The sequence below is a fragment of the Miniopterus natalensis genome, chromosome 18 (assembly GCF_054644295.1).
Source record: "Miniopterus natalensis isolate mMinNat1 chromosome 18, mMinNat1.hap1, whole genome shotgun sequence".
NCBI lineage: Eukaryota > Metazoa > Chordata > Mammalia > Chiroptera > Miniopteridae > Miniopterus > Miniopterus natalensis.
In genome coordinates, this window is record NC_142098.1 from 14,367,777 (window position 1) to 14,391,674 (window position 23,898).

The 23,898-nt window shown below is 51.9% G+C and overlaps 2 protein-coding genes across 3 annotated transcripts in view; one reads left to right on the plus strand and one right to left on the minus strand.

The window, feature by feature from the left end:
• The window catches only part of KLHDC4 (kelch domain containing 4), a 51,193-nt gene extending 35,896 nt beyond the window's left edge, over window positions 1-15,297 (plus strand). The window contains exons 8-12 of one of the 2 annotated variants that reach the window (XM_087827191.1): window positions 1,342-1,417; window positions 3,101-3,309; window positions 3,943-4,345; window positions 5,277-5,387; window positions 13,878-15,297. In XM_087827191.1, the coding sequence (XP_087683317.1) occupies window positions 1,342-1,417; window positions 3,101-3,309; window positions 3,943-4,345; window positions 5,277-5,387; window positions 13,878-13,966 (888 nt within the window). In that variant the 3' untranslated portion in view covers window positions 13,967-15,297. Of the gene's footprint in view, window positions 1-1,341; window positions 1,418-3,100; window positions 3,310-3,942; window positions 4,346-5,276; window positions 5,388-6,270; window positions 6,535-13,877 lie in introns of those variants that run through there. The other variant, XM_087827190.1, reaches the window with a different exon arrangement.
• An 869-nt stretch (window positions 15,298-16,166) lies between these two features.
• JPH3 (junctophilin 3) overlaps window positions 16,167-23,898 on the minus strand; it is a 78,962-nt gene continuing 71,230 nt past the window's right edge. Inside the window, exons 3-5 of the mRNA XM_016197293.2 lie at window positions 22,439-22,563; window positions 18,803-19,686; window positions 16,167-16,322 (exon numbers count right to left, since the gene is read on the minus strand). Of these exons, the coding sequence (XP_016052779.1) occupies window positions 16,242-16,322; window positions 18,803-19,686; window positions 22,439-22,563 (1,090 nt within the window). The 3' untranslated portion in view covers window positions 16,167-16,241. The remainder of the gene's footprint in view (window positions 16,323-18,802; window positions 19,687-22,438; window positions 22,564-23,898) is intronic.

Below are 23,898 nucleotides of genomic sequence, written 5' to 3' on the forward strand. Positions count from 1 at the left end.
ATATAAAAAACCATGAATCCATATGATTATAAACATGATTGAGTAGATAAATTAGGGGAAGCGACAAAGCTCCTATACAGAGTTCCACAGAGACTGAGGAGACAGTGCACTCCAGGAGGTGGAGCATGACTTCCCTCTCCGTAAGTGGGGGCTTCACAGTAGTGTCCTTGTGAAGAGGATAGTGTGGAAAGCTGGTGGTGGGGTGGGGGTGGGTAATTTGACAGTGGAGAAACCTGACAGATAATACCTCTGCCAAGTGATCAAGTTCAACATCAGCAGTGATGTCATGGTGACAGCATGCACTCTTGATATGATGTGACGAAAAGAGTGCTGTACCTCTAGGTCTACCACCCCAAAACCCACAACCCTGTCTGATGGTGAGAAAAACACCAGACACATCTCCTAATAGAGGGGCATTTTGTAAAACACCTGACCAGCACTCCTCAAAAATGCCAAGGTCATCAAGAACAAGGCAAGTCTAAAAAACTGTCATGGTCCAGAGCAGCCTAAGGATTTGTGATGACTAAATGTAGCGTGGTGTCCTAGATCAGAAAAGAACGTTAGGGGAAAACTAAGGAAATATGAATAAAGAATTACTTCAGTTAATAGTAATTTGTCAGTATTGGGTCATTAATTCTGACAAATGTGCCTCACCACTGTAAGATGTTAACTGTAGGGGAAGCTGGGTGTGGGGCGTGTGGGAATCCTCAGTACTTCTGAAATTTTGTGCAAATATAAAGCTATTCTGAAATTAAAATTTTATTAAAAATAGGGAATTGAAAGTACAAATACAAAGAAGTTAAGATTTACTGAAATCCTTCCACCCAGGATAATAATTGCCAAGTAGCTTTCTGGACATCTTTAGTGTTTAGGTAACAGTTGTGTCCTGAGGCCTGGAGATTGAGAATGAGTCTGGCTGGGTAATAACACTGATCTGACGCTAAATACTTTGGGTTCAGGCACCTGGGCTGCTTATTTTAGAAGCTCAGAAAAGTCTTATCTGGGTACTGGCTGGCTTCTGCTGGAACATCAATTTGATCCTTGCAGTGAAGCCTGAATCACAGTTTGAAAGATGATGGGCGCTGAAGATACGCAGGGACTGAAAATGGAAGAATAGCAATATTGTGATGTCATCAGCAGTCCCACGGTCTCCATTAGAGCACCCTTCCACTTAAAGTAGGATTGCTGCGAACCACCGGAAGCTCTAGTAAGAGAGCACGAGAGTGTTTCTAGCATGATAGTGGTTATTAGAATGGCAGATGTTTGAAATTTAAAATCTGTTCTTAGGTGTTGTAGATGGTACCCTGCTAATTCTCACACAACTCCCCTTTCCCTTTGCAGAGAGTCAAGAAAGATGTGGACAAAGGCACCCAGCATTCAGATATGTTCCTGCTGAAATCTGAGGAGGAAAGAGAAGGTTCGTGCACCATGAGAGGGTGGGCCCGTGGCTGGCCTGCATGTTGCTGCAAAGGCAGGGCAGGGAAATGGAAGCCCAGATGCCCCTGTGGTCGTGGGTTGGTGTTCGGCCCTGTGCTTGGAGCTGTGGACAAGCCACCCTTATCCCTGAGCCAGCCAGGCTAGCCCCTCCAAAGTAACCCTAAGTGCCTGCCTGTCTGCACAGCCGATGAGGCTGAGGAGTGCTCACCCTCGGGGGGAGTTCAGGATGGACTGGCTTGAAAACTGTGTCAAACCAATAACTCCCCTTTGTAGAGAATGGGAACCACAGCTTTCTCGTCATTTCTCTTGTCCTTGCTCAAGAACAAGTGACTGATGTTGGGATGTAGACTTCTGGAGTGCTTACTATGGGGTTGACATCCCCAACATTCACTCTTTAAAGCTCCTTTACAGAAAGCAAGGTTGTGGTTCATTTGTGTGATGCAGGTCTTGTACCCAAGGGATCCAGTATGACCTAGGTCTGCTTTATGACCTCTAGCAATTATTTCATCTCCCCATGAGATCTGTTTTCTGTAAAATGAGGGGTGGTTGTGCAGAATACCTTTATCTCTTTCCTGTTCTAAAATTCTTTAAGCCAAGGCTTCAGAAATGGTCCTACCCAGGGCCTTCTCAAGTGCCAACTAAACTGCATTGCATGACTGATGAGGACATCTGTGTTTCCAAGTGGAAACCAGGTTTAGAGCCATGAAGTAACTTGCCCAGTTTACACAGCAGTGGACTTGAACTTGAAAGCTGGACTGTGTTCCAGGCAGTGAGACCTCAAGCTTGTATGTTGCCCCTGTGTCCTGGCCACTAGGCCCTGACCCCCCCTTCCCCCCCGTGAGAAGGAACTCTGTCATGAACTAGCACATGCTCGTGTGCATGTGTCACACAAGTATGCCTTACTTTCGCTATGTGCAGGGCACTCTGATGTGTATTCTTTTCTATTCCTCAAAGCATTAAAGTGTTGGTGGTAATGAATTGATCTCCTGGTCCTCTAGTGGGCACAGCCTGGAGTCACACCTGCGCTGTGTGCCGATGGAGCACATGTGGGCAGGACCTAGAAGAATGTTTCCATTTGCTGCTTCTGTTAAGTTTTTTTTTAATGTTTGTTAGAGGGAAAATCTTGATTCTTCTTTCTAGACGTGGTGGAAAACTTTCCCCTACATTTCATGCTAGGTTACATTTTGAGGATGATCACAGAAATTAGACACAAGCCAGAGAGAAGAACAAGTGGTGTTGCCTGTAGGAGGGCCAGGCCTGCAGCCATGACTGTGTAGCCCACACAGGAGGAAGGGAGGATGTTGAGAGGGGCTTCTCCCGGCACTGGGCGTGGCAGCCTCCAGGCCTCTCATCCCTGTCTCCACCCACTGCTGGACACTGCTTTTAGGCGGCAGTGTTTGGAGGGTTTGTGAAAAAGGTACCCCAGTGCACACTGAGCCTTTAGGAGAAGAATTAGACTTGGGACGGGGTGTTGAATTGTGTTTTGTTTTTCTGCAGAGGAAGCAAAACAATGAACTTCGTGTTGTTTTACCTACAGTCCTGTGTCTTTTCATCTGTCCTAGTCACGGGGCGGGGGGGCGGCCAGGGACACTTGTGCCATTGGCTGGCTCTTGGTACCCCTCCATCCCTACATCTTACCTCAGCTCCTGCTCTCCCGTGACAGGCAGATGGGTGTGGACACGTATTAACCCTTCAGGCACCAAGCCCACTCCCAGGTCTGGCTTTTCCGTGGCCATGGCCCCAAACCACCAGACGCTGCTCTTCGGGGGTGTCTGTGATGAGGAAGAAGAGGAGAGCCTGGACGGCGACTTCCTCAACGACCTGTACTTCTATGATGCCACCAAGAATCGCTGGTTTGTGGGACAGCTGAAGGTAGAGTTGGACTCCAAAGTGGTTTCCATGGCGTGTCCTGCATGAGACACGCGACCTAACATGGCACCTGGCTCTCACCTCTATAGGCAACAATGGGTAGAGGCTGTGTGGAAGGCAGTTCTGCCTTCCAGGCCAGCTGTTGAGACACCTGGGTCTCTGTGGCTCTGTGAGCTGTCACTGTCTTTACTGTCACTGTAAGCAGGGAACTGATCACTTCTGCCCCAGAGAAGCACATAGTGGGCTCTGTCTCATTAGTGATGCCCCCAGGGGCTTTGGGTTTAGAGCTGATGGGGTCAGGTCTGCAGGCTCAGAAACGGCCCGAGGCTGAGGGAGGGAGGCAGACTCAGCCCTGGTTGAAGGGCCTCGGCGCCTCTGCTGAGAGTTGGGTGAGTGTGAGGGCCTATTTCTGGGCTTACCACCTCCTTCTGTCTTTGAGAGGTGACACTGGGTAGAGGCAACACTGGGTGTGGTCTTCAAGGGGCGACCCCAGCAGATGGATTAGGGGTGCAGCCCTCCAGCTGTTTGCCCAGCACCAGGGTGGATGATGCTCCCCCTGCACTCTGGAGCTCTCAGGCCGCCCTGCGTCCCGCCCTGTGTGCTGCTAAAGTGGGCTGCCCTGCTTTTTGTCAACAGGGACCCAAGTCAGAGAAGAAGAAGCGCAGGCGGGGCACGAAGGCAGAGCCTGAGGGTGCTGACAGGCAGGAGTGTGGGGAGGCCAGTGCCCAACCCCTGGAGGTGGTCAAAGAGGTGGTCACAGAGGATGGGACTGTGGTCACCATTAAGCAGGTGCTGGCTGCCCCAGGCCCATTAAAACAGCCACAGTCAGATGAGGACGACAGCCCTGAGCAGGAGGCCGGTGGCCCCTTGGTGGAACCCCGTCCCCGCTCCAATGCCATGCTTGCTGTGAAGCACAGCCGTCTCTACCTCTACGGCGGCATGTTTGAGGCCGGTGACCGCCAGGTCACCCTCAGCGACTTGTACTGCCTTGACCTGCATAAGATGGACCAGTGGACGGTCTTGGTGGAGGCAGATCCAGGTGAGCTGTGGTGGGGTAAGCACCACCTGATGTTGGGGTGAGGGCACTCTTAAAAGCATCTTCATGAAGTCTGCCCCCAGGTGCCACCTAAATCTCCTCTATGCCAATGGGCCATGTGCTCTCTGGCTGAGGGCAGGCCCTGGTCACGGAGGAGGCACCTCCTTGTGTACACCCATTCTACTCTGGGAGCTTGGGGAGCGAGGCTGGTTACATCACAGGACACAGGCTCACTCTTGACACTACTCTTGTGAGCCTCAGAACTATCCAGGCTGCTCATATAGTTGCAAAGCAGATTTTACCTGTGAATTCTTCCCAACATCCTTCATTCCTAACTTTCACATTGTACCACAGGCTGTCGCTAGTGGTACAATGCTCATTTCTTTCTTTTTTTTTTTTTTAAACGTACCTTTATTGATTTCAGAGAGAGGAAAGGAAGGGGGAGAGAGAAACATCAATGATGAGAGTCATTGATCGGCTGCCTAGCCCGCAAGCCGGGCATGTGCCCTGACCAGGAATCGAACCCCGATCTCCTGGATCCTAGGTCGATGCTCAACCACTGAGCCATGCCCGGCCGGGCTACAATGCTCATTTCTTAAGTCACTAGTTTCTTTAAGATCTGAGACTAAAAATAAAGTTAAAATCTACATATTTAGGAATAGGTATAAAATGGCTGGTGTAAGATCGCTTTCCTGTCTTATAGCAAAGGGGGGTTGGAGAAAACTCCAAGATGAGTTTTCTGGTTTTGCTAATCTCTTTCTCACCGTCTCCGCTAAGATCCAGGGAAAACAATACATTTTGACATGTTGGGGTCAGGAGCCTTGCATTCAGGTTGAGTTTCTTTCATGAGAAGGTGGGATCCTCAGGAGCTCCCACTCTCGGCTCCCCTGCCCTGGTGCACTGATGCTCTGTGGATGTTCGTTTTGCTCTAAAGAAACTCAGGAGTGGCTGGAGGACACCGACTCGGAGGACAGCGACGAGGGTGCTGAGGGTGGAGAGGACGACGAGGACGACGACGAGGACCAGGACGGTAGTGAGCACGGGGGTGAGTGTGTAAATGTCACTGCTTTGTAGATGTGCTCTAGAGGTGAGCCTAGTGTCACCGTGAGGAACGTTCAAACCTGTAGAGAATTTTTATGAGTTTATTTGAGCCAAACTGTAGACAACCAAGAAGCAAAATCTCAATGGCCTGAGGTAATGCTCCGGAGAATGGCGGTTTTGCATCTTGTTTTATACATTACGATCAAAAGAGGAGACGCAAGTGGGCTACATGAAATGCACTGGCGATAGATGAGGGAGGTGAGAGAAAGCAAAGCTGGGAAATCTCAGATTGGATAAAAAGTAAAATGATACATCTTTTACATGGGTGGGTACAGGGTAGTTAACTGTCAACAGTTAACAGGATAAAAATAACAATGAGGGGATTTGTAGTTTCTGCTCTGGTGCATTGGTTATACCCTGAGGGGTCCAGAAAAAGGAAAGTTCTGCCATTCCAAAGGTATGCTATCTTAGATGCAAAAGATAATAGACTCAGTTAAGGTAAAGCTTGACTTTTGTCAGGGAAGATTCTAGTCTAGGACATCACTATTAAAAAGTTTTAATTTCAGACCATCCTTTGTGGTTACTTTAGGTCTCTGAGTTTGCAAGGCCACCACGCAGGATCCCTGAGCTTGTCAGGTTAGCATGTGGCCCCTTTTGTCCACACTGAGGTTTTTAGAAAGTATTTGTATCTGGAATATATTTGAACAGCTTGCTCTTTGAGGAGTGTCGTGCTTCCGTTGATAAAGCTCAGAATGGCTTTATGGTATGTTTCTGTAAACCCTGGTGTTCACTTACCTGCTCCATCGGGCCACGAGCAGGTGGCCCACGCTGCCTGACCCAGGCCTTCCTTCACTGAGTGTGTTTCTTACTCTCCTCCTCCATGAAAGAGCCACAGCACCCCTTGGTGATGCCTGGTGAGCAGTTCACAGACTACCTGCCTAGGACTGAGCAGTATTGGGTGAGGCTTGCCCAAGACGATGCTGGGCCAGAAGCACAAGAGAAGAGAGTGCTGAAGGTAGCCCACGCCAGGGCAAAAGCTTTCTTTGATGACTCATCATGAGCCGCTGGGCTGGGCCACAAGTTAAACTGAGTGGGTTTATCTTCCCTCAGCGTCACCGGTGTGATTTAAAATAAACTGGACTTGGAACAGGCCTCTGCAAAGATTGTCTTCTGTGTGTCCCTGCATGCACCAAAGTCCTGGTGGGGCCTCTCAAGGGCAGGGCCAGGCAGAGGGTGGGCCACCCACACAGCAGGTACCACTTTGAATATGAAGTGTCCACAAAAAGCACGTTTCTGTTCTGATACAACTGGAATATTTGGGCTGTGTGTGTGTGTGGTCCCCTTCTGCAAAACTAGGAGATGAGCTTTCTGATTGATATCATCAACCTGGAGATTGGCTTTTTGACTCTTAAAAATGGTCAGGAGTAGCCCTCAGACTGCCTATATGAGTGTTCTTATTATCTGTAAAGTAAAATAGCTGTTGGCTGGGCAGTTCTGCTCCTTCTCTGTCACTGGCTTTTCTTGGGGCTCTCTTGGCAATCAAGTGTACTTGAAACCTCAGGGACCGCTCCCTTAGTCTTGTTGGGGAGGAGGTAGTGGAGCCATCCTCTATGCCTCTCCCCTAGGGCTCAAGGTAGTCATTTGCAAAGTGACAGAGAGGAAGGGAAGTTATCGCACCGTCCCCATGCCATGTTGCTGTGTAGTGCCTGGCCTGGGAGCAAGGGTTCCTCACTGCAGAAGTTGTGGTGTGTTAACATGCTGGCTGGTGCCTGCTCCAGTGTGAGTGACAGACCACTTTTCACTTGTATAATTGGGGTCAGAAGTTGGGCTTTTAATTACTCCTTGCTGTATTTTCTCATCTTAAATATCTTCAACAATGAGAATGTTGGATCTTAGTTTTTAGTAATGGGGCCAACATCCCATTCATTACCTGTTCGAAAAAAAGAGAAAGAGTGGGAATACTTGCCTCCAGCAGAGCAGGGCGTGGGCTCAAGCTTCAATGGAAGAACAGGGGCCGGTGTGCTCCAGCAGCAGCCCCTCCTTCCACTTTGCCTTTATCTTCTCATGACTTTGGCCCCTACTAGCTCCCAGGGGTGTGACGTTGTGTTGTAATGGGACCCAGAGGGGACATGGGCTCCTGGAGGCTGATTAGAAATAAGAAGCTCTTGGCTGGTGTGGCTCAGTGGTTGAGCATCGACCCATGAACCTGGAGGTCATGGTTCGATTCCCGATCAGGGCACATGCCATGGTTGTGGGCTCATTCCCACAGTAGGGGCCATGCAGGAGGCAGCCGATCAGTGATTCTTATCGATGTTTCTTTCTGTTTCCCTCTCCCTACCTCTCTCTGAAATCAATAAAAACATTTAAAAAAAAGAAATAAGAAGCTCTTCTCTTGCAGCAGCCTGCCTGCCATATCTGCCCACCAGAGCCTCCCTATGGGTGCGGTGCCTTGTAGTGCCCATGGGAACCCTGATCATCGGGGAGAGGCCAGGGGGGTGTTAGGTGGCATAGCGCCTGGCTGGTTGGCATGGGTGGAGTTGGGTAGAAGGGTGAGGTGTTCTGGCGTTACCCTCTTATTTGTGGTACTTTCCTTGGGTCCTGGGGCAGTCTGAGTCCTTTTCTGACATTCTGGGCAGAGTCTAGCTGGAAGCTTCTAGGGCAGGGCTAAAAAACCAGGTGAACACCACAGCAACAGCGCAGGGGTCCCTCAGCCTTTCTGCCCAGTCCTGTGACATTAGCACACCAGGCTTGATGGTGCAGCTGCTAAGGCTTTGCTGAGACTTTGGGAGGAAATAATTGGAAGATCTTGCCAGCTCCAACGCAGTTGTCTGTTACCAGAGGCCACTTTTCTTAGAGAAGCGTGTAGCTAAATGAGATTTGAAAGAAGGTAATTTTTAATCAAGCTGAAAGAGAAATAACCTCCAGAGAAGAAACTTCTTGCATAAACAAGTATTCATTTTGCTGTCATGTCCATGGGGCTGTTGCTAAAGATGCAGTTTGAGTAAAGAGGTTAATCAGAACCCACGAGGATTAAATAAACAAGCTTCCAGGAGAGCTGCTGTCTCTGCTGTTTAATTGCTGTGATTAAAACATCAGTAACAGTGTGCCTTCGGTCTGCAGCAGCCAGGGAGGTGGAAATTCAACACAGGACTGCAAGGTGCCCCAGCTCAGTGGCCAACACCCTGTAGCCCTTGTCAGTCAGTCACTGGTTTGCCTAACCAAATGCTGTTGACACCCGATCGCCACCTTGGCCATGAGTGTCAGTATGAAACCCCTGCCTTGCTGGAGCTGGAACAGCTGGGAGACGGCCATGTCCAGGTCAGAAAAGGCCCTCGGTTGGCTGATTGTTGTTGGTAAGCCCCCCCTTAATTTCCACCCCCTTGGTGGGTTCAACCCCTTTCTCTAACTGGTGCCCATCAACTTGCCACAATCCTGTGAACACCGTGCCAGAGCTCCTCAGGATTCCGTGGAGTTCTGAGTGTGATGAGTTCTCCGTTTTCCCTGCTTCCCAGGAGCAGCTGAGCCACTGTCTGGGTCAGGCTGAAGTAAGAGGAATTAGAAGGGGTTGGCCAAAGGCAGTGGCTTTCTTGGGATTGGACTGAATTGAGTAAATATCAAAGGAACTATCAGTTAGGCTTGGGAGTAGTCATCATTTAAAGTGTTGATTTTTAAAAGGTGTTGACAGTGGTTTTTATTGCAATTTGACATCTGATTTAAATTTTTTTTTTTTTTTAACCAAGTTGGTACAAGCAGAAAGCCAGTGGCTAAGGTGACAATAGAAGTACATTGAGGAACCAGATATTGGACAGGCCTGCCGGTGAAAGCATCTTCAAGATGCTGCCCCATGTGAGATTAGGAGCTCGCTTGGTTAGAAGCCCCCAAGTGTGTTGCAATGAGAAGGTGACACAAGTATTGATTATGTCAGAGGATGGCAGGGAGGGGACACTTGTTCCCTGGCATGAGGGAAAAGTGATCAGCATTAGCTCCAGTGAGTCTGAAATCCTCCTGTCTGTTGCTTAGTTCCATGTGTACGGAAGGAACTTCCTAATAACTGCTGCTTTCTCAGGTGTCTTAAACCAGGAAGCAATCTGTGTGTAGATGGTTGATCGCCAGAAACCAGTCTCATCTTATCCCGAATATAGACCATGGTTATCCTTTTTTCTGTTGTGCAAGAGAGCTTCGGCAGTGCCTTCTGAGTCCAGGCCCTGCTTGGTCATTAGGGGTCTGACCATGGTGTCCAGCAGGAAGCTAAGGCACTGACCAGAACAGCTGGTGGCCACAGGTGGTGGGACCACAGTGAGAAGCCACCATACGAGCTGTTGCTGTAGGGCTAAAGACTGGCATGCTGAGCTGTATGTTGGGACTGGGACTCTGTGTGGGGAAGGGGGCCATGGAGCTGGGCCTGGAAAGACCACAGTGGGTTGGGAGGATTCTGAGGCAGAGAAGCTCTCATGGGAAAGAAAGAGAAATATAGATGTTGAAGTTTAAGAAAATTAAAACAGGTTTGAAAAAACAATACTGTGAGAACCTTGGGCCGTTAGCTGGCAGAGGGAAGTGGGCACCGGACAGGGTAGGAGGCCTCAGGCACTCAGTTTATGGTAAGGAATCTGGGCCCTGAGATGGTGGACAGGGGACTGTCTAATCACATAGGAAATGCTGGTGCAGGCAGGTGGGAAACACGTTTCAGATTCTTGTTCACAGAGCTTTCCTACTCAAAATAATATCCTCCAAGTGAGACAGAGGCTCAGTTCTGTAAGTGGCATTTATCCATCTTGAAATTTTGTCACTAGAAGGACCTTACAGTAAAGGCACTAATACGATGATCCAAGTTACCCAAATTTCAAATAACAATGTTTGTTATTAAAGGGAGCAAACCTTTAGGAATTATTTTATCTCAACAGTGTCCCTTGTTTTCATATAGTGAAATATATAGTAGTGGTATGATTTAAACACATTCATTAAAGAAAATTATTTTATTTTAATTGTAAGTAACCAAGCTATTTTTCCAGCTGAAAGAAAAAGGCCGAGGTAATGTTTTTAGCTGCTTCATTAATAAGAAAAATTAGAACATAGTCAACATTCCCTTTTGTCAATGCACAAAATGATTGCACAGTATCAGCAAACAGTTTACATGCACCATGGGAAAAAATGGGAAAAAGAAACTGCAGATTGAGACAGATTTATGTTAGAGTTCATTCACAAAAAGACATCTCTGTCATGGTTAGTGGTTTCATGTCTAGAGTGAAGATGAGCTTCGCTGCTGCTCACCGTTTTATTTCAGGCTACACTGGGTGGCATGTCTTTGGAAATGGTGATTGGTACAAATAAGCAGGGGCCACTGGAGACCATTGTCAGGTTTAGCTCAGTGTTCAGGAGGCAGTGGCAGATCAGGGGTCGGGCACGTGCACTCCTGTGTAAGCCACTGAGTGTGCGTGAGGGCCAAGGAAGGTGGGGGTGAGCTTGCAGGCCATGTGCTCTGATGGTGGCAGTGACCACGCTAAAGAGCAGACTCAGAGGCCCAGTGGGGAGAGCTTGGGCCCTGGGCGAGGGGTGCCGGAGTAGCCTGGAGGGCTACAGTGCTGGCCCTCGGGCCTGACTCCTTCCTCCTGAGCATCACACTGTCTTGTTCCTGACCTGTTCCTTTGTTTGGGAGGCCCACGTGGGGCAGCCCTCCTCCTGACTCACTTCCTGCCTCTCACAGGCTCATATAATGCTATGGTGTAGACGTCACTCATGGAAGGTCAGTGGGTGCATAGTGTGTCTGCCCCTTTGGAATTAATAACATTTAGAGAAAAAGAGAAATTCTTGGGCTGTGTAAGTGTTCTTGCAATATGAGTGCTCTAATCTTAAGGGACTGGAACTTTAATCTCAACAGTTCTAGTTAATCACGCCTGCATTGAGTATGTCAAGCACTGACCTGTAAGGAAGCAGCTCTGGTGCTTCTCTGACCTAGCAGGTGTGGATGAATTACCAAGGCTGGTATTGCCAGCAGGGTGGAGGGGGCAGGGGTCCACCCAAGACCAGCCTCCGCCATTCCTTGGGGCCTTCTGCCTTCATGGGCTTGGATTGCTGCTGTCACCACATCACCAAGCAGTGGCAGCACAGCTGGAGACCTATGTCCCTGTGTGGCACAGATAAGATGGGAAGGGCAGCAGGAGAGGGTGTGCACAGATGTGACAACAGGCAAGGGAAGTGTGGGCCCTGAACCCATAGCCCTGGCCCACAGTGAGCTGCGTGTCTGTCTCAAGCAGCGGGGTGTGGTGGGGCAGCCATGTGAGGTAGGTGTGTGAGGGCTGCGGCTCTCACCCTGCCCTGCTCGCCATCCCCCAAAACCCTGGACCTGGCTCACTGCCCCTGACTTGCCCGTGGCAAGCTCACGTCCACACCTTGCTCTGCTCCTGGTGGCTGCCTGCTTCTCTTAGAAACATGTTTGCACATTTCTGTCTCAGGCACTTCCATGTGGGGTTTCATGCGGAAGCAAACTCCTAAAACAGTGCGTGTTCTCTGAGTTTGGAGAACATTTAGCCATATTCCAGAGCATTGCTTCTGTCTCCCTCGGGTATTCACCTGTCCTGGGCGGCACGCCGCGCTGTCTCCCTCTGCATTCGCTAGGTGCCGCGCACCTCCTCCCCTGGCTCCTCAGTACGGGTTGTCCCTCACGTGTTGGTGCGACCCTTGTGTTTCCATAGCTTTCAGACATTCTGAATATTCTCTGTTTACATTGTCCAGGCATATGGATACACTGTATAAATAAGGCAGCTGCACTTCTTTTAAGCCTGAGTTAGGGATACTTCCGGGCATTTGGGACAGGTCATTTTTTGTTTTTGCTTACTGACAGTCTCACCTGACCTGTGGCCAGCCCTGGCTGGAGAACAAAACTAACCAGACACTTGAAGTTTACGGACAGTTGGAGCCTCACCCTCATTTCTTTCTCCTCTGGGTTCTTGATCCTGTCACGTCACTTCTATTCCGAATTGACTGGGAGCGAATCCTAGGCCGAGGCAAGACTAAAAATGACCCTGGTGTTTGCTCAGCATCATGAAGCGAGGTCTTGTCAGCTCAGTACTGTCCGTTGATTGTGAGGGTCAGGCAGTACATTCAGCTATGGAAATAGATGTCTTAAAATCTAGGCCTTTATGTTAAGTTTCTGAGACCAAAGTCAAGAAAAATTGGAAGACAAGACCTATAAGAGTTAAAGAAACTGAGCTTACTGTAGAAAAGAGGTTGCTCCTTCCACCCTTAGTGTTGAAAAGTGTCTTATTGTCCACGTGAAGATGAAATAAGCAACTTCCCCCGGAGGAGGCCACCGTGCTCATCTCTGGGAGCACCTACAGGGCCTCTTAGGGCTCTCCCCCCACCCTTGGGTCCAGGAAAACCCCGCCCAGAGAGAGAATACTAGTGGTGATTCTAGATGCTTGGGTGTCTTTAAAGGATAATCAAAAACCCAAACTAAAAAAAATTGCAAAAACCAGAAAACTATTTCATTCACGTCCCCAAATATTCATCTCCTTTAACAAGTCCTTAGTGTCTTGGACTTGTGGGATCTGAATACCTCCACTGGGCTCTCATTAATGCCCTTTGGTCTGTAAGTGGGGTGAACATGTAACTTATGGTCCAAACTGGAACCTTTTGAAAGGGAACGGGAGCGCTTTCATGACCAGGCTGGGACATCAGGTGGCTCCTCCAGTTGTGCGCCCCGGGCGCCAGACAGGCCCTGAGGGGAGTCTGTGGACTGCGAGACCTCATACTTAACTTGGGCTTAGTGCATGTCGGAAAGAGCCTGTCATCCTACCATGTATGTGTTTACTCACACCCCACACCATGGCATTTCAGCAAAGACCTGAGTGTATTGGTTGGTACATGTGCTTGTAGGCTTCTTAGGAAAGCCAGTCAGAGTGTCTTAGAATGATTTTGGCAATGGGCATTGCATTTTTGTGGATGCATTGAATTCTTCTATATCAACATCACCTTCCTTGTCAGTTATTTTGGCTTATGTACTACCTACCTCATCTCTGTCTTTGGGAATCTCTGTGCTAATGATTGCAAATTTTAGGATTCAAAAGGATGGATGAGGGTTTTTCAGGGGCCTGAAATTATCCAGGCACTGTACAGGCACTAAGCAGACTTAAAAGCACAAGTAAATTTGGTGTACAAGGCTCCTCACATTTGTGGTAAGTGGAACCAGTGAAGCACCGGCCGACATGTCACCTGGTGACCTTAGAGGGCAGTGTCCTTTCCGGCTCTTTCAGGGTAAGGTGAGAGTGCAGGTGCCTAGCCTTGGGTGGTGAGGAGAGGTGGGCATGGGGTGGTGACCCCTCATCCCCCTGGCCTCAGCCCAGTTTCTCGGGTATCTCAATTTCTCTGCCTCTGGTTTTCACATCCAGAGCATGTCAGGGGAGGAATGACTCTCATGAGGTTGCTCTCAGATTGATTAAAACTTGTCAGTGCTCTGCACCACTGGGGCCAGCTGTGACACGTCTGTTTCTCCCCACAGTCCCACATGTCCTTGTCAAGCTCAGCACACTTACATGCACCAGGAACGTGCATAAGAGAAGCATGTCAGCAGACCTGGCCCTGGAGTGAGGTGACTGGTGCACCTGTTGGGCAAACCTGAAGCTCTGGGCAGGTAGGAAAAGCAAGTTGGGCTGAGCGAAAGCATTCGGCTTGTGTGCAGGGATGCTGTGAGGCAGCCTGGTCTCTAATCACACTGTTTGGAACAATTAAAAAGGAGCTTTCCGGAGTCTCAGACCCAGTATGTTTTGGTCAAGATGGAATTCACTGGGAGTGCAGGGAAATTGGCACCGCCCTCTGCGGGTGCTGAGGGGTGTTGATTTGGTTTTCACGTGTGTGATTGGCAGCTGGACTAGTGATGGAGACACCTAGTCATGAAACCACTACTGCTTCTGTTGAATGATGTTCTTCTGTGCTGTTGCTTTTATGCATCTAACACAACTTCATGGTGTTTGCATGTAAATATGTAACCTGCATTTGTAGGTACTGTTTTTGTCATGCAGTTATTGGAATGTACAAAAAAAGTCTGTAATCTTTACAAAGAGTTGCAAACAGAATTATAAAACACATATCCCAGCATGGGTGATTCTTAGAGCTGCAAGGAGCAGGCATCTTTATTTGGTTCACTTCAGGTCTGCAGCAACCACTTGATATTAAAAAAGAGGAACGGAAAATAAGATGTACAAAAAGATGTAATATCCCTTTAGAAAGCAACATTATCAGAAATGTATTTCCTACGGATCCTCCCTCCCATGTCCCCACGCCCCCCAAAAGACCCCAACCTAAACCAAACTGTGAGAAGGAACAGGGCTTGAATGTGTAACAGAAAAAAATAAAACTGAATTTAACTGGAACATGCTCTAATCTTTAGTTTATTTCTGGTTAAAAATATAGCAATCCAGTGCAGTGTAGTAAAGAAATCTGCTTGAAAGGTAGCAGAGAAACAGCTAAACATAAGCAAAGCAAGGCAGAGTCATAGACGGGCTGTACCCAGGATTACTGTGGGAACTCACTTTAAGGACCTTCTCAGGTGTGAGCACAGGGGGACCTGTATATGGACGTGCCCATGGCCCCATAGACACGTCCATACACGCTGGCCAGGCTGGCTCCAGAACTGAACCATAGAGCACTCAAGCATTCTGGAGCTTTGTTCTTTTGTTTGGATGACAGAGCAACGCTGGTAGAAAAGGCAGAAACACCAGGAACCTGTTTTTGTTTGACTGAAACAAGTTTTGTATCATATTTTGGGGGAGATGGATATGCAACGATTTCTCAGGAATTTTCAAGCCCATGGGTTTCAACCACTTCCCTGTCCTGGGACCAGACCAGCTCCGGAGGATGAATGAGGCATCTGGAAAGATTAGGCATATCTGTGGGGAAACTGCAGGCACAGGACAGAGGTTGAAACCTATGGGCTCAGTGAGTGAGAGGTGATGTCATGTAAGGGCCACAGATGTCTGACAGGGACATGAGAGCTTGGATACCTGTCCTGCACAGTAAGTGCAAGAATGCCACCTGCTGAGAGCCCAGGGGCCCACACTGCTCCCTGTCCTCCGGCACCAGTCCTGGGCTTCCGCAGCGCGGCTCCCCTGGGGTCTGGTGGGAGGATGGTGAAGTGGGGAGGACAGCGAGGGAAATGAGGACTCGCTGTAAGACTTGGTGTGGGCATCTGGCCTTGCGAGGAAAGCCGTGGGGCAGTGCCGAGACAAGGGCAGGGCTATGACCTGTTTCATGGGGAAGAGAAGAGAAGACAGACCTCTGCTTCCTTAACTATGCAGCAGATTTAAAATAGAAAAAGGCCCAGGCTGCTGCCAGCCAGGATGGGACACTGTCTTCCCCATGCCTCGTGCCCATACTTGTCACCGCTATTCCAGAACAGAGAGGAGAAGCAGAGTTAACTGGCTTCCCACGTCACACCTCACAGCAGCTGCTTCCCCCCCCGCCGGGCACTGCAGGACATTCAGAGGGGTCTTCCTCGGCTGCCTCCTTTTCCATCCCAGGTGGGAGTGTGATGACAATGACGACAGTGATGATTTTTTTTTTTTTTGCCGCTGATTTGCCGGGATCCCTTTTCTCTCCACTTCAAGCTGGAGGGTCGGCGTGCTGGCCTCCTTCTGCCATGCCACACAGCATAGTGTTATACAAGCAAAGAATTTTGGCTAAAATCCAAAAAACATTACCCAGAAAAAAAGGCAAACTGTGAGTAATACCCAATCGTGTTGTCCTGTGAAGAAACTCGGAAGTAGCTGTGAGCTGTCCGAGTTATGATCCTTTCCTTTCTGTTGTTTTGCTTTTAACGTTCCCCTTTTATACACCAACTGGTATTTTTGCTAATGTGACAGTCTCATCAGATGAAAAAGTTAATAAACAAAATGGCGACTCCGATGTTTAGCAAGATCACCATGGCTACCAGGATGGGCGCGGAGCCCTGGAAGAGAAGGGAGAGAGAAGAGGTGAGCCCGAGGCCAGGTCTGGAGCGCTCGCTCTCTTCGGGCATACCCCACCCCCACCGCCCAGCCCGGGGCCAAACTGGGAGGTCCCTCAGCGTGGGAGGGTAATGGACCACCAGGGAAACAGTGGGAAGACAAAGTTCTTTAGAGCACGATGCCCTTCAGCGGTCAGAGCTGAGGACGGGGCGGCCTGCTCCATTCTGTCTGCAGTCACTGCCCTTGGAACCCCTGAGGCTCTGGAAACTCGTCTGCCCTCCCTCCTTTGCCCCAGGTCTCTCCTTAAGTAAACATCCCCACACCCACATTATTTTTGCCTCCAGCTCTGTACAATCGGGACTTAAGACATTGTCACTGAATTTCAGACGCAGCCCACCAAGAGTGGCCCCTAAATTCAGCCGGAGAACCCTCTACTAGGCCCCTGAACACATCTTCCTCAGTAAGAACCACCTTCCCGTAAGCTACTCAAGTTCTGTGCTAACTGCCATCCTTTGCAGCCCTGGCCTCCCTCGAGAGCAGGAAGGAGCACTGTTTCCCTTCAAGCCTTTCCTGGGGTGTGAAGTACCTGACGTCCTTGGAGCAGAGACCCCAGCCCGCCTGGGCACTCAGACTACAGGCTCTCCTCTGAGTTTGCCATCCTCGAAGCCTCAGCGAGGGTGCAGGGGCCGCACCTGAGGCCTGTGCTAGAAGCCTCCCCCTCTGCCCCTCAGGACCAGGTATTGGTCTAGCGTAGTAAGGACAAGAGCCCAGCTGGAAGCCTTGTACCTCTCCCCAAGGGAGTTCCATCTTAAAGCACCCAGATGTGCCAGCATGGTTAAGTGGGATAAATATGGAGCCCTTCCTACATCTCCCACCCCTGCCCATCATTTGGCTGTTCCTAAAATAACCATACATACACAGCTGTACATGGGTGGTACACATCACATGCGCCACATACGTGCGGGTGTGCATGCACACACACTTCCAGCTGCCAGAATGAGGGAAACCGAGTTGTGACAACTGGTCTTTAGGTCCCAGGGCTGTTTTCCAGGAGGGTCTAGAGGGATTTGGGCATGGGGAGGGCAGAAGCATTTTAGGAACCAGCCCACCAGCAAGAAGGACACACTTACAGTGGTTTCAAGGGGAAGCAGAAATGCCCTCAAGGGCCAGCCAGCAGCCCGTCTTTTGATAGGAAGCTTCTCTTCCAAGGGACACTACATCCTGACACTGTGGGACTCCTCTTGGGGGGCGGACAGACACTACCCCTGCCCTGCAGCAGCACTAAGCCCCAGGGGCCCAGTCTGGATGTGTGGAGTGCAGGTGTTGGGCTCTACGCCCATGAGACAGGCCCCCAGTGTTCCTCTTAGACAAGTATTACTGCGGCACATGGCGCCCACCAGCAAGTGAGGGAGGCCCTGCAGGCTGACACTGAGTCCTGGGTGGGATCGTGTGGGACCACACAGGGGCATCACCCTGGGGGGTGGGTCTGCAGTTGTCCCATTGGCCCTTCCTGCTGCCACTTGGCCAAGGGACCAGTATGTCCGCTTATAGGTGGAAGCTCCCTGGCAAAGGGTCCCAGGTGGTACCTTTTGGGTACAAGAGCTCTCCCCAGCCCCTGACATGGAGTCCTGCCCAGGGGTCTCTGTTCTTTCCTCCAACCCACCCACCTTGGGAGTAGTACTTGTGAGTCTCACACCTAAGACACGATCCTCACTCCTGAGCATCTCGTGTCCCCCACAGGGCCTGATCAACCTGGATTAGAGCCCCATCCAGACCCACTGATCCCACAGGCCTGGGGTGGATCAGAGGCCTCATTCTAACAAACTTCCAGAGCGCTGGCACATACAGAGAACCACGGCTTTGGCAGGAAGGGGGTCGTGGGGTGGACAGGCTCACAGAACTGTCCATCTCGCCCATTAGAAAGTAGGCTTTGTTGGAGCAGGACACACGTGTGTTCTGGCAGATGGGAACACAGTGCCTGGTCCATAAGTAATCGGTGTGGCCTGGACAAAGAAGACCTGACCCAGGCCAACGCCCATTTGCTGTGTCTGGCCCTGTCCCCCTCCAGGACTGGGATACTTCTTAGGGACACTGATGGTGAGGGCTTCTTACCAGGAGGGACTCTCTAGCACAGGGGAGGACCCCCTGCACAGCTGGGAAGTTTGAGCACATTGGGGGAAGATCTGGGCAAGGCTGGGGTCCCATGCTACCCATTTTCTTTTTGGGAGCTTCCAAAACCATCCAAGTGCTTTCACTATAAGGATCAATCAAGCCTGGGAATAACACTTGAGGACCTGTCTGAAGGAAATGCCACCCCAGCCCTGCATGGCTTCTGTGGGGGTGGGTCCCGGTCCTGTGGAAGCAAACGCCATCACCCTAAAAGCCACTCCTGACACACACCCCACCCCTGACTAGAGGAGGACTCCATGGAAGTCTCAGGACTCAGTCTCCTGCTCCCCAGGGCTGCTGGGCGTCCACTTACCGTGCTGGACTTGAGCTCATCTGGGTTCTCCTCGTCTGATTCCCGTGCCACAGGCGAGGACTTCTGGGGTGGGGAGAAGGTCAGGTCCCAGCGCAGCAGCCGGGGCTCAGCCCGGTCACCCAGCCGCAGGCTCTCCAGTCTCTGCACCGCGGGCTCCGCGCTCGCAGCCGGCCGGACATTCTCTTTGTTCTGGGACTTGGATCTCAGTCTCTGAGCCCCAAAGCCCCGGTCCTCGCCCAGGCCCCGGCAGGGAGCCCCCCTGCTGTAGCGTCTCTTCTGGGGGTGTGCCTCCTGCACGTGGGAGTCCACCCTCAGCAGGGGCTTCATTTCCATCTCATAGTTGCTCAGCTTTTCCTCATCCAGCTCCAGCAGCTTGGCGCCCCCCGAGCTGGGGTTGCTGGCCCGAGGGTGGGAAGTCCAGGAGAACGCAGGGGGCGACTCCGTCCGCCGCTCCCGGGGCTTGGGGTTGCCGGGCTGCTTGTGGCCCGAGCCCCGGGTGCGGAAGTCCTCCGCGGGCTGGCCACTGCGGAGGGTGCCGCTGCGTACCCCCCTGGACCCCCCTGCCTTCTCCTCGCCCCAGCAGTGGCGGCTATAGTCCCCTCCTCTGCCCTCCAGGAGCATCTGGATGTCCCCGCCACGCTCCTCGTCTACCGACACCTGTCGCGAGAAGTGGGCGACCTTGTTCCTGGAGGCAGGGGCTGGTGGTGGGGTGGCCGAGGGGCTGGCAGGGAAGCTCTGCAGGGGGCTGTCATCCGGCGTCAGGTCCGAGGGGGTGGTGCCTTTTCGGTACAGCTCCGGGCTCTCCTGTTGCATGGGCGTCCCGATGGAGATCACCTCCATGTCGTCACTGGAAGCCTGACGCTTCGGCCGCTGGTACTCGAGCCCTGTATGGAGGAGTGGGCGGCACACAGAGATTGGGTTACTCAGCTGTTCTGTGCGGAGGCCAGGTCTCACCTGAGGATGGCAGAACAGACTGGGACACAGTGGTTCCCAAAGTCCTTCCACGGACCCCCAAGGCACCAACCCCAGAGGTGCTTTGAGGATCACGACAGGCAGTGGTGTACAGCAGCTCTGGCCCTGGTCTCCGGCTGCAGGGCAGACCAGTGCACCTTGGTCTCCATGTGCAAGGCCTTGGGCCCAGCCTACTCTGGGGGGGTGTCTCAGGGCCCACCCCCCATGGAGCCCTCCTGAGGATCCTAAGTGACCTTCTATGGGGTCTCACAGCCTGGGGAGGGAGCCCTGTCTACCTAGGACACCTCCATCTTAGGGGCACTGGGCCTTCTGGTGGCCTGTCCTGTCCCGAGAGAGCAGGGTGGTCTTCTTGCCCCACCCCCTGCCTGGGGCTGGGCTCCCCTCCCTGCTTCCATACTGGATCCTCTGAACCAGGGCAGGAGAAAGCCTTAGGGGACATGGCACCCTCAGTGTGGCCAGGCGCCCCGTTTATGAAGACACATCACCATGCTGTTGGTGGCACACATGGCCTGAGGCTCCTACTCTCACTTCAGGGTTTGACACACAGCAGGGACCAGAACAAGACAGAGCTGTAAACAACCATGAACAGTCACCAGGGCTATTCCAAAGGGCAGAGGCCTCCAAGGGGAGCCCTGCGTGGTTGTGGAGGGGGAAATCTGAGGCCCTTGAATGCTGGGGAGGCAGATGCATGGGGCTCAGGGCAAATGGTCAGTCCCCCTGCTTCTGCACCGATTTGTCACATGGGGGTGCAGCGCAGGTGAGTCCAGGTCTCATTCAACTACCATACCTCTGAGGCCATGGGATGGGGACACGAGCTGGGCTGCCCCCCCCCACGCCTCCCAGGCCAGAGGGTGTCTGAGGAACCACATGGAGAACTGTCCTCCCTGTGGGGGGCCCTACAGCTCTGTGGGAGACTCTGGCCCCATTACAGGACTCCCATGATCACTCTCCTGACCTGCCTGTGATCTGGACTTTTTGGAGGCTAGGCCCCTGCGCTTTACACCCTAGGACCCCAGATGAGTCTGGACGTCCAACCCTGCAGGGTCTTGTGGCCTTCCAGGGAGACTGTCTATCCACTAACAGCCCTGGGGGCAACTCTGGACAGCCCATGGAACCCCCCACCCCCCAGAGAAGGGTGCCCCCATGCTCCGCTCCAGCACCCTGTCAGCGCCACCAACCTGGAGACTGTTCTCAGCTAAAATTAGTTCCTGAGCACATGACATTCCTGGAAGCATCCTTGTGAAAATGCAAAGAACAAGTGTGGCTGAATTCCAACACCTCTGTCCCGTATCTTGGGTCCTCCTGTCTCCCAGAAGCCAGCCTGGCTTCCCTCAGCTGCCCCAAAGGCCAGGACCCTCCCAGTGAGGCCAGGAGCCCCAGGGCTCCAGGAGGAGAGCTCAGGGCGTGGCCTCAGGATACAGACGGCACATAGCAGATTCCAGCCTAAAACCTCCAGGGCTTCTCCCCCCACCGGGAGCATGGCCTGAGGGAAGCAGTCTAACCCGTTCTCCAGGGCTTCCTGCTGAAGGAAGCTTCTAAGTGAGGCCAGAGGGAAATAGGGTGGAGACAGGGTGGCTGGCTGGCCTGCAAGGACCTCAGCCTCAGCAGGCCTCTCATCAATAGCCCCCTTCTCGGCCACCCCGCGTGGAGCATTGACCTATGATACAGGAGATTGAGGTTTGATTCCCAGTCGGCACATGCCTGGGATGATCCCCAGTGGGGGGCGTGCCGGAGGCAGCCGATTAATGACTCATCATTGATGTTTCTCTCTCTCCCTTTAAAAAAAAAATACCCCTGCCCAGCCAGGCATAGCTCAGTGGTTGAGCATCAGCCTGGGATCCAGGAGATCGCAGCTGGATTCCCGGTCAGGGCACATGCCCAGGTTATGGGCTCAATCCCCAGTGCGGGGCGTGCAGGAGGCAGCCAGTCAATGACTCTCATCACTGATGTTTCTACCTCTCTCTCCCTCTCCCTTCCTCTCTCTGAAATCAATAAAGATATATTTTTTTAAAAAATACCCCCCTTCTCCAGCCCTCTCTGCCTCCCTCAGGTCTGTTCCCAAGAGGACAAGGGTCACAGATCTGGCTAACCTGCAGTGGCTTCTAGCTCCTCCCAGCTCCCACTGAAGGACATGGGCAAAGCTCCCCTCACTGTTCCCGAGCCGCTCTGTCTAGCGTGGCTGCTTGTAGGCAGGCATGGCTGTCTACATTTAAATATAGATCATTATGATCAAGTGAAACTAATGACCCAGGTCCTCAGCCACACTAGCTGCAGTTCCCACATAGCCAGTAGCCACCTTGCTGGACAGAGCAGTTACAGAATAATTGGTTCATCACGAAGCTGCAGAATAACACTGGGAGAAGGGCAGGGAGAGAGGCCACATGCACAAGCAGAGCACAGACGTTCACCATCACAGAAAGCAGGAGAGTGATGCATGGAAACGCGTGCACGCAGGGACACAGCCCTGGAGGCAGGGAGAGATGCTGAAACCACACACGCTCCGACAACGTGTGTCTGAGGGAGGCATGTGCCAAGGCCCCTTGCAGGGACACGCATCATCATGAAGGAGAGTGAACACAAGGGGAGATGGCAGCGGGCAGAACCTGCTGGAATGTGGCCTTGGAGGACACCCAGCTGCCCCGCCCCCCATTGCACCCAACTCACCGTTTTCCCTGTGCTGGAAGGAAGGTGAGAACTCTTTGGCAGTGATCCTGGCAATCCGTGCTTCCTCCTGGGCTTTCTGAGCCGCAGTGAGAGCTGCCTCAGCCTTGGCCCGGGAGTGGGAGGTCCTGGGTGGGGAGAGACAGGGAGGACAGTGAAGGCGCAGGAGGCAGAGAGGGCTGGGCAGCCCGGTCCCCACAGCGGGTTGGGCCAGGACAGGGTGCTGGTCGCCCAGGGATTTGTGCCCTCAGATTCCCAGATTTCTCATTAATTCATTCAGCGAACATCACTGGGCATCAACCAGGCTAGAGAGACCGCCAGCATGGTGGGGTCTGCTGAGTCCTTCCACCCCTTGGGTCCTGTGGCCCTGTCATCACAGTGCTCACTGACCCGCCTTGATGGGTGCCTGTCATGAATGCCACCGAGACCGTGCACTCCTAGACAGGAGGGCATGTTGCTCCCCACCTGCTCAGAGCTCCCCAGCACGCACGCAGCACACGTGAGAGAATGGGAAACACCCGTAAGGGGGCCACTATTGGTTTCCACAGCTTCGCTTAGTAAATACACCACAAGCGTTAACTCACCAACCTCATACGTGTATTTACATACATACGTTCACACATGTATAAAAAGGATATGCTGTGCCAACCCTAAAATAAAACAAGTGCTTTTAATAAAGAATACCTAGTGAGTGCATTGCGAAGGTTAACTTTTTTAAAAAATATATTTTTATTGATTTCAGAGAGAGGAGGGGAGAGGGAAAGAGAGAGAAGCATCAATGATGAGAGTCACTGATCAGCTGCCTCCTGCATGTGCCCTGACTGGGAATCGAACTGTGATCTCCTGGATCCTAGGTCAACACTCAACCGCTGAGCCACACCTGGCTGGGCGCAAAGGTTAATTTTAAATGAGATTTTCAGGACTCTGCCAGCAGCCAAGCTCCTGGATGGATGAGGGCTACAGGGGTGAGACCCCTCTGGCTGACACCTTTGGGGTGGGGGTGGGGTGGGAGGCCACTTAGCTCTGGGGGCTTCTTCACTTGCTGGCCACTCCACAGGCTGCATCTCAATCACACTCTTCCTTCCGCCCCCAATGTTAATCAGGCCTGCACCCCTCCCCCCACTCCCACAGCCAGCTGGGACCCCAGAGCAGTGGTCATGAAAACCAACCCTCTCTGCTGCTGTTGACCAGAGGGTGGGATGACCAACACGGGAGGCCAGCCGTTGTAGGCAGCTCAGGGGATGGATATGCAACCTCAGGGGCAACAGATAAGGTCACATACGCACAGGCAGGGCCTGGGGTGACCTGCCCATGTCCGCCAAGGCCCACCCTTAGCACCTGTACTGAACTGGTGTCCTCGCAAGCTTTGCCTTTCTGGAAACTGGGAATGTGACCTTAGTTTGGAAATAGGGTCTTTCGAGGTGCGAATAAACCTAGCCAGCCTGGCTGCCCCCCCCCCCCCC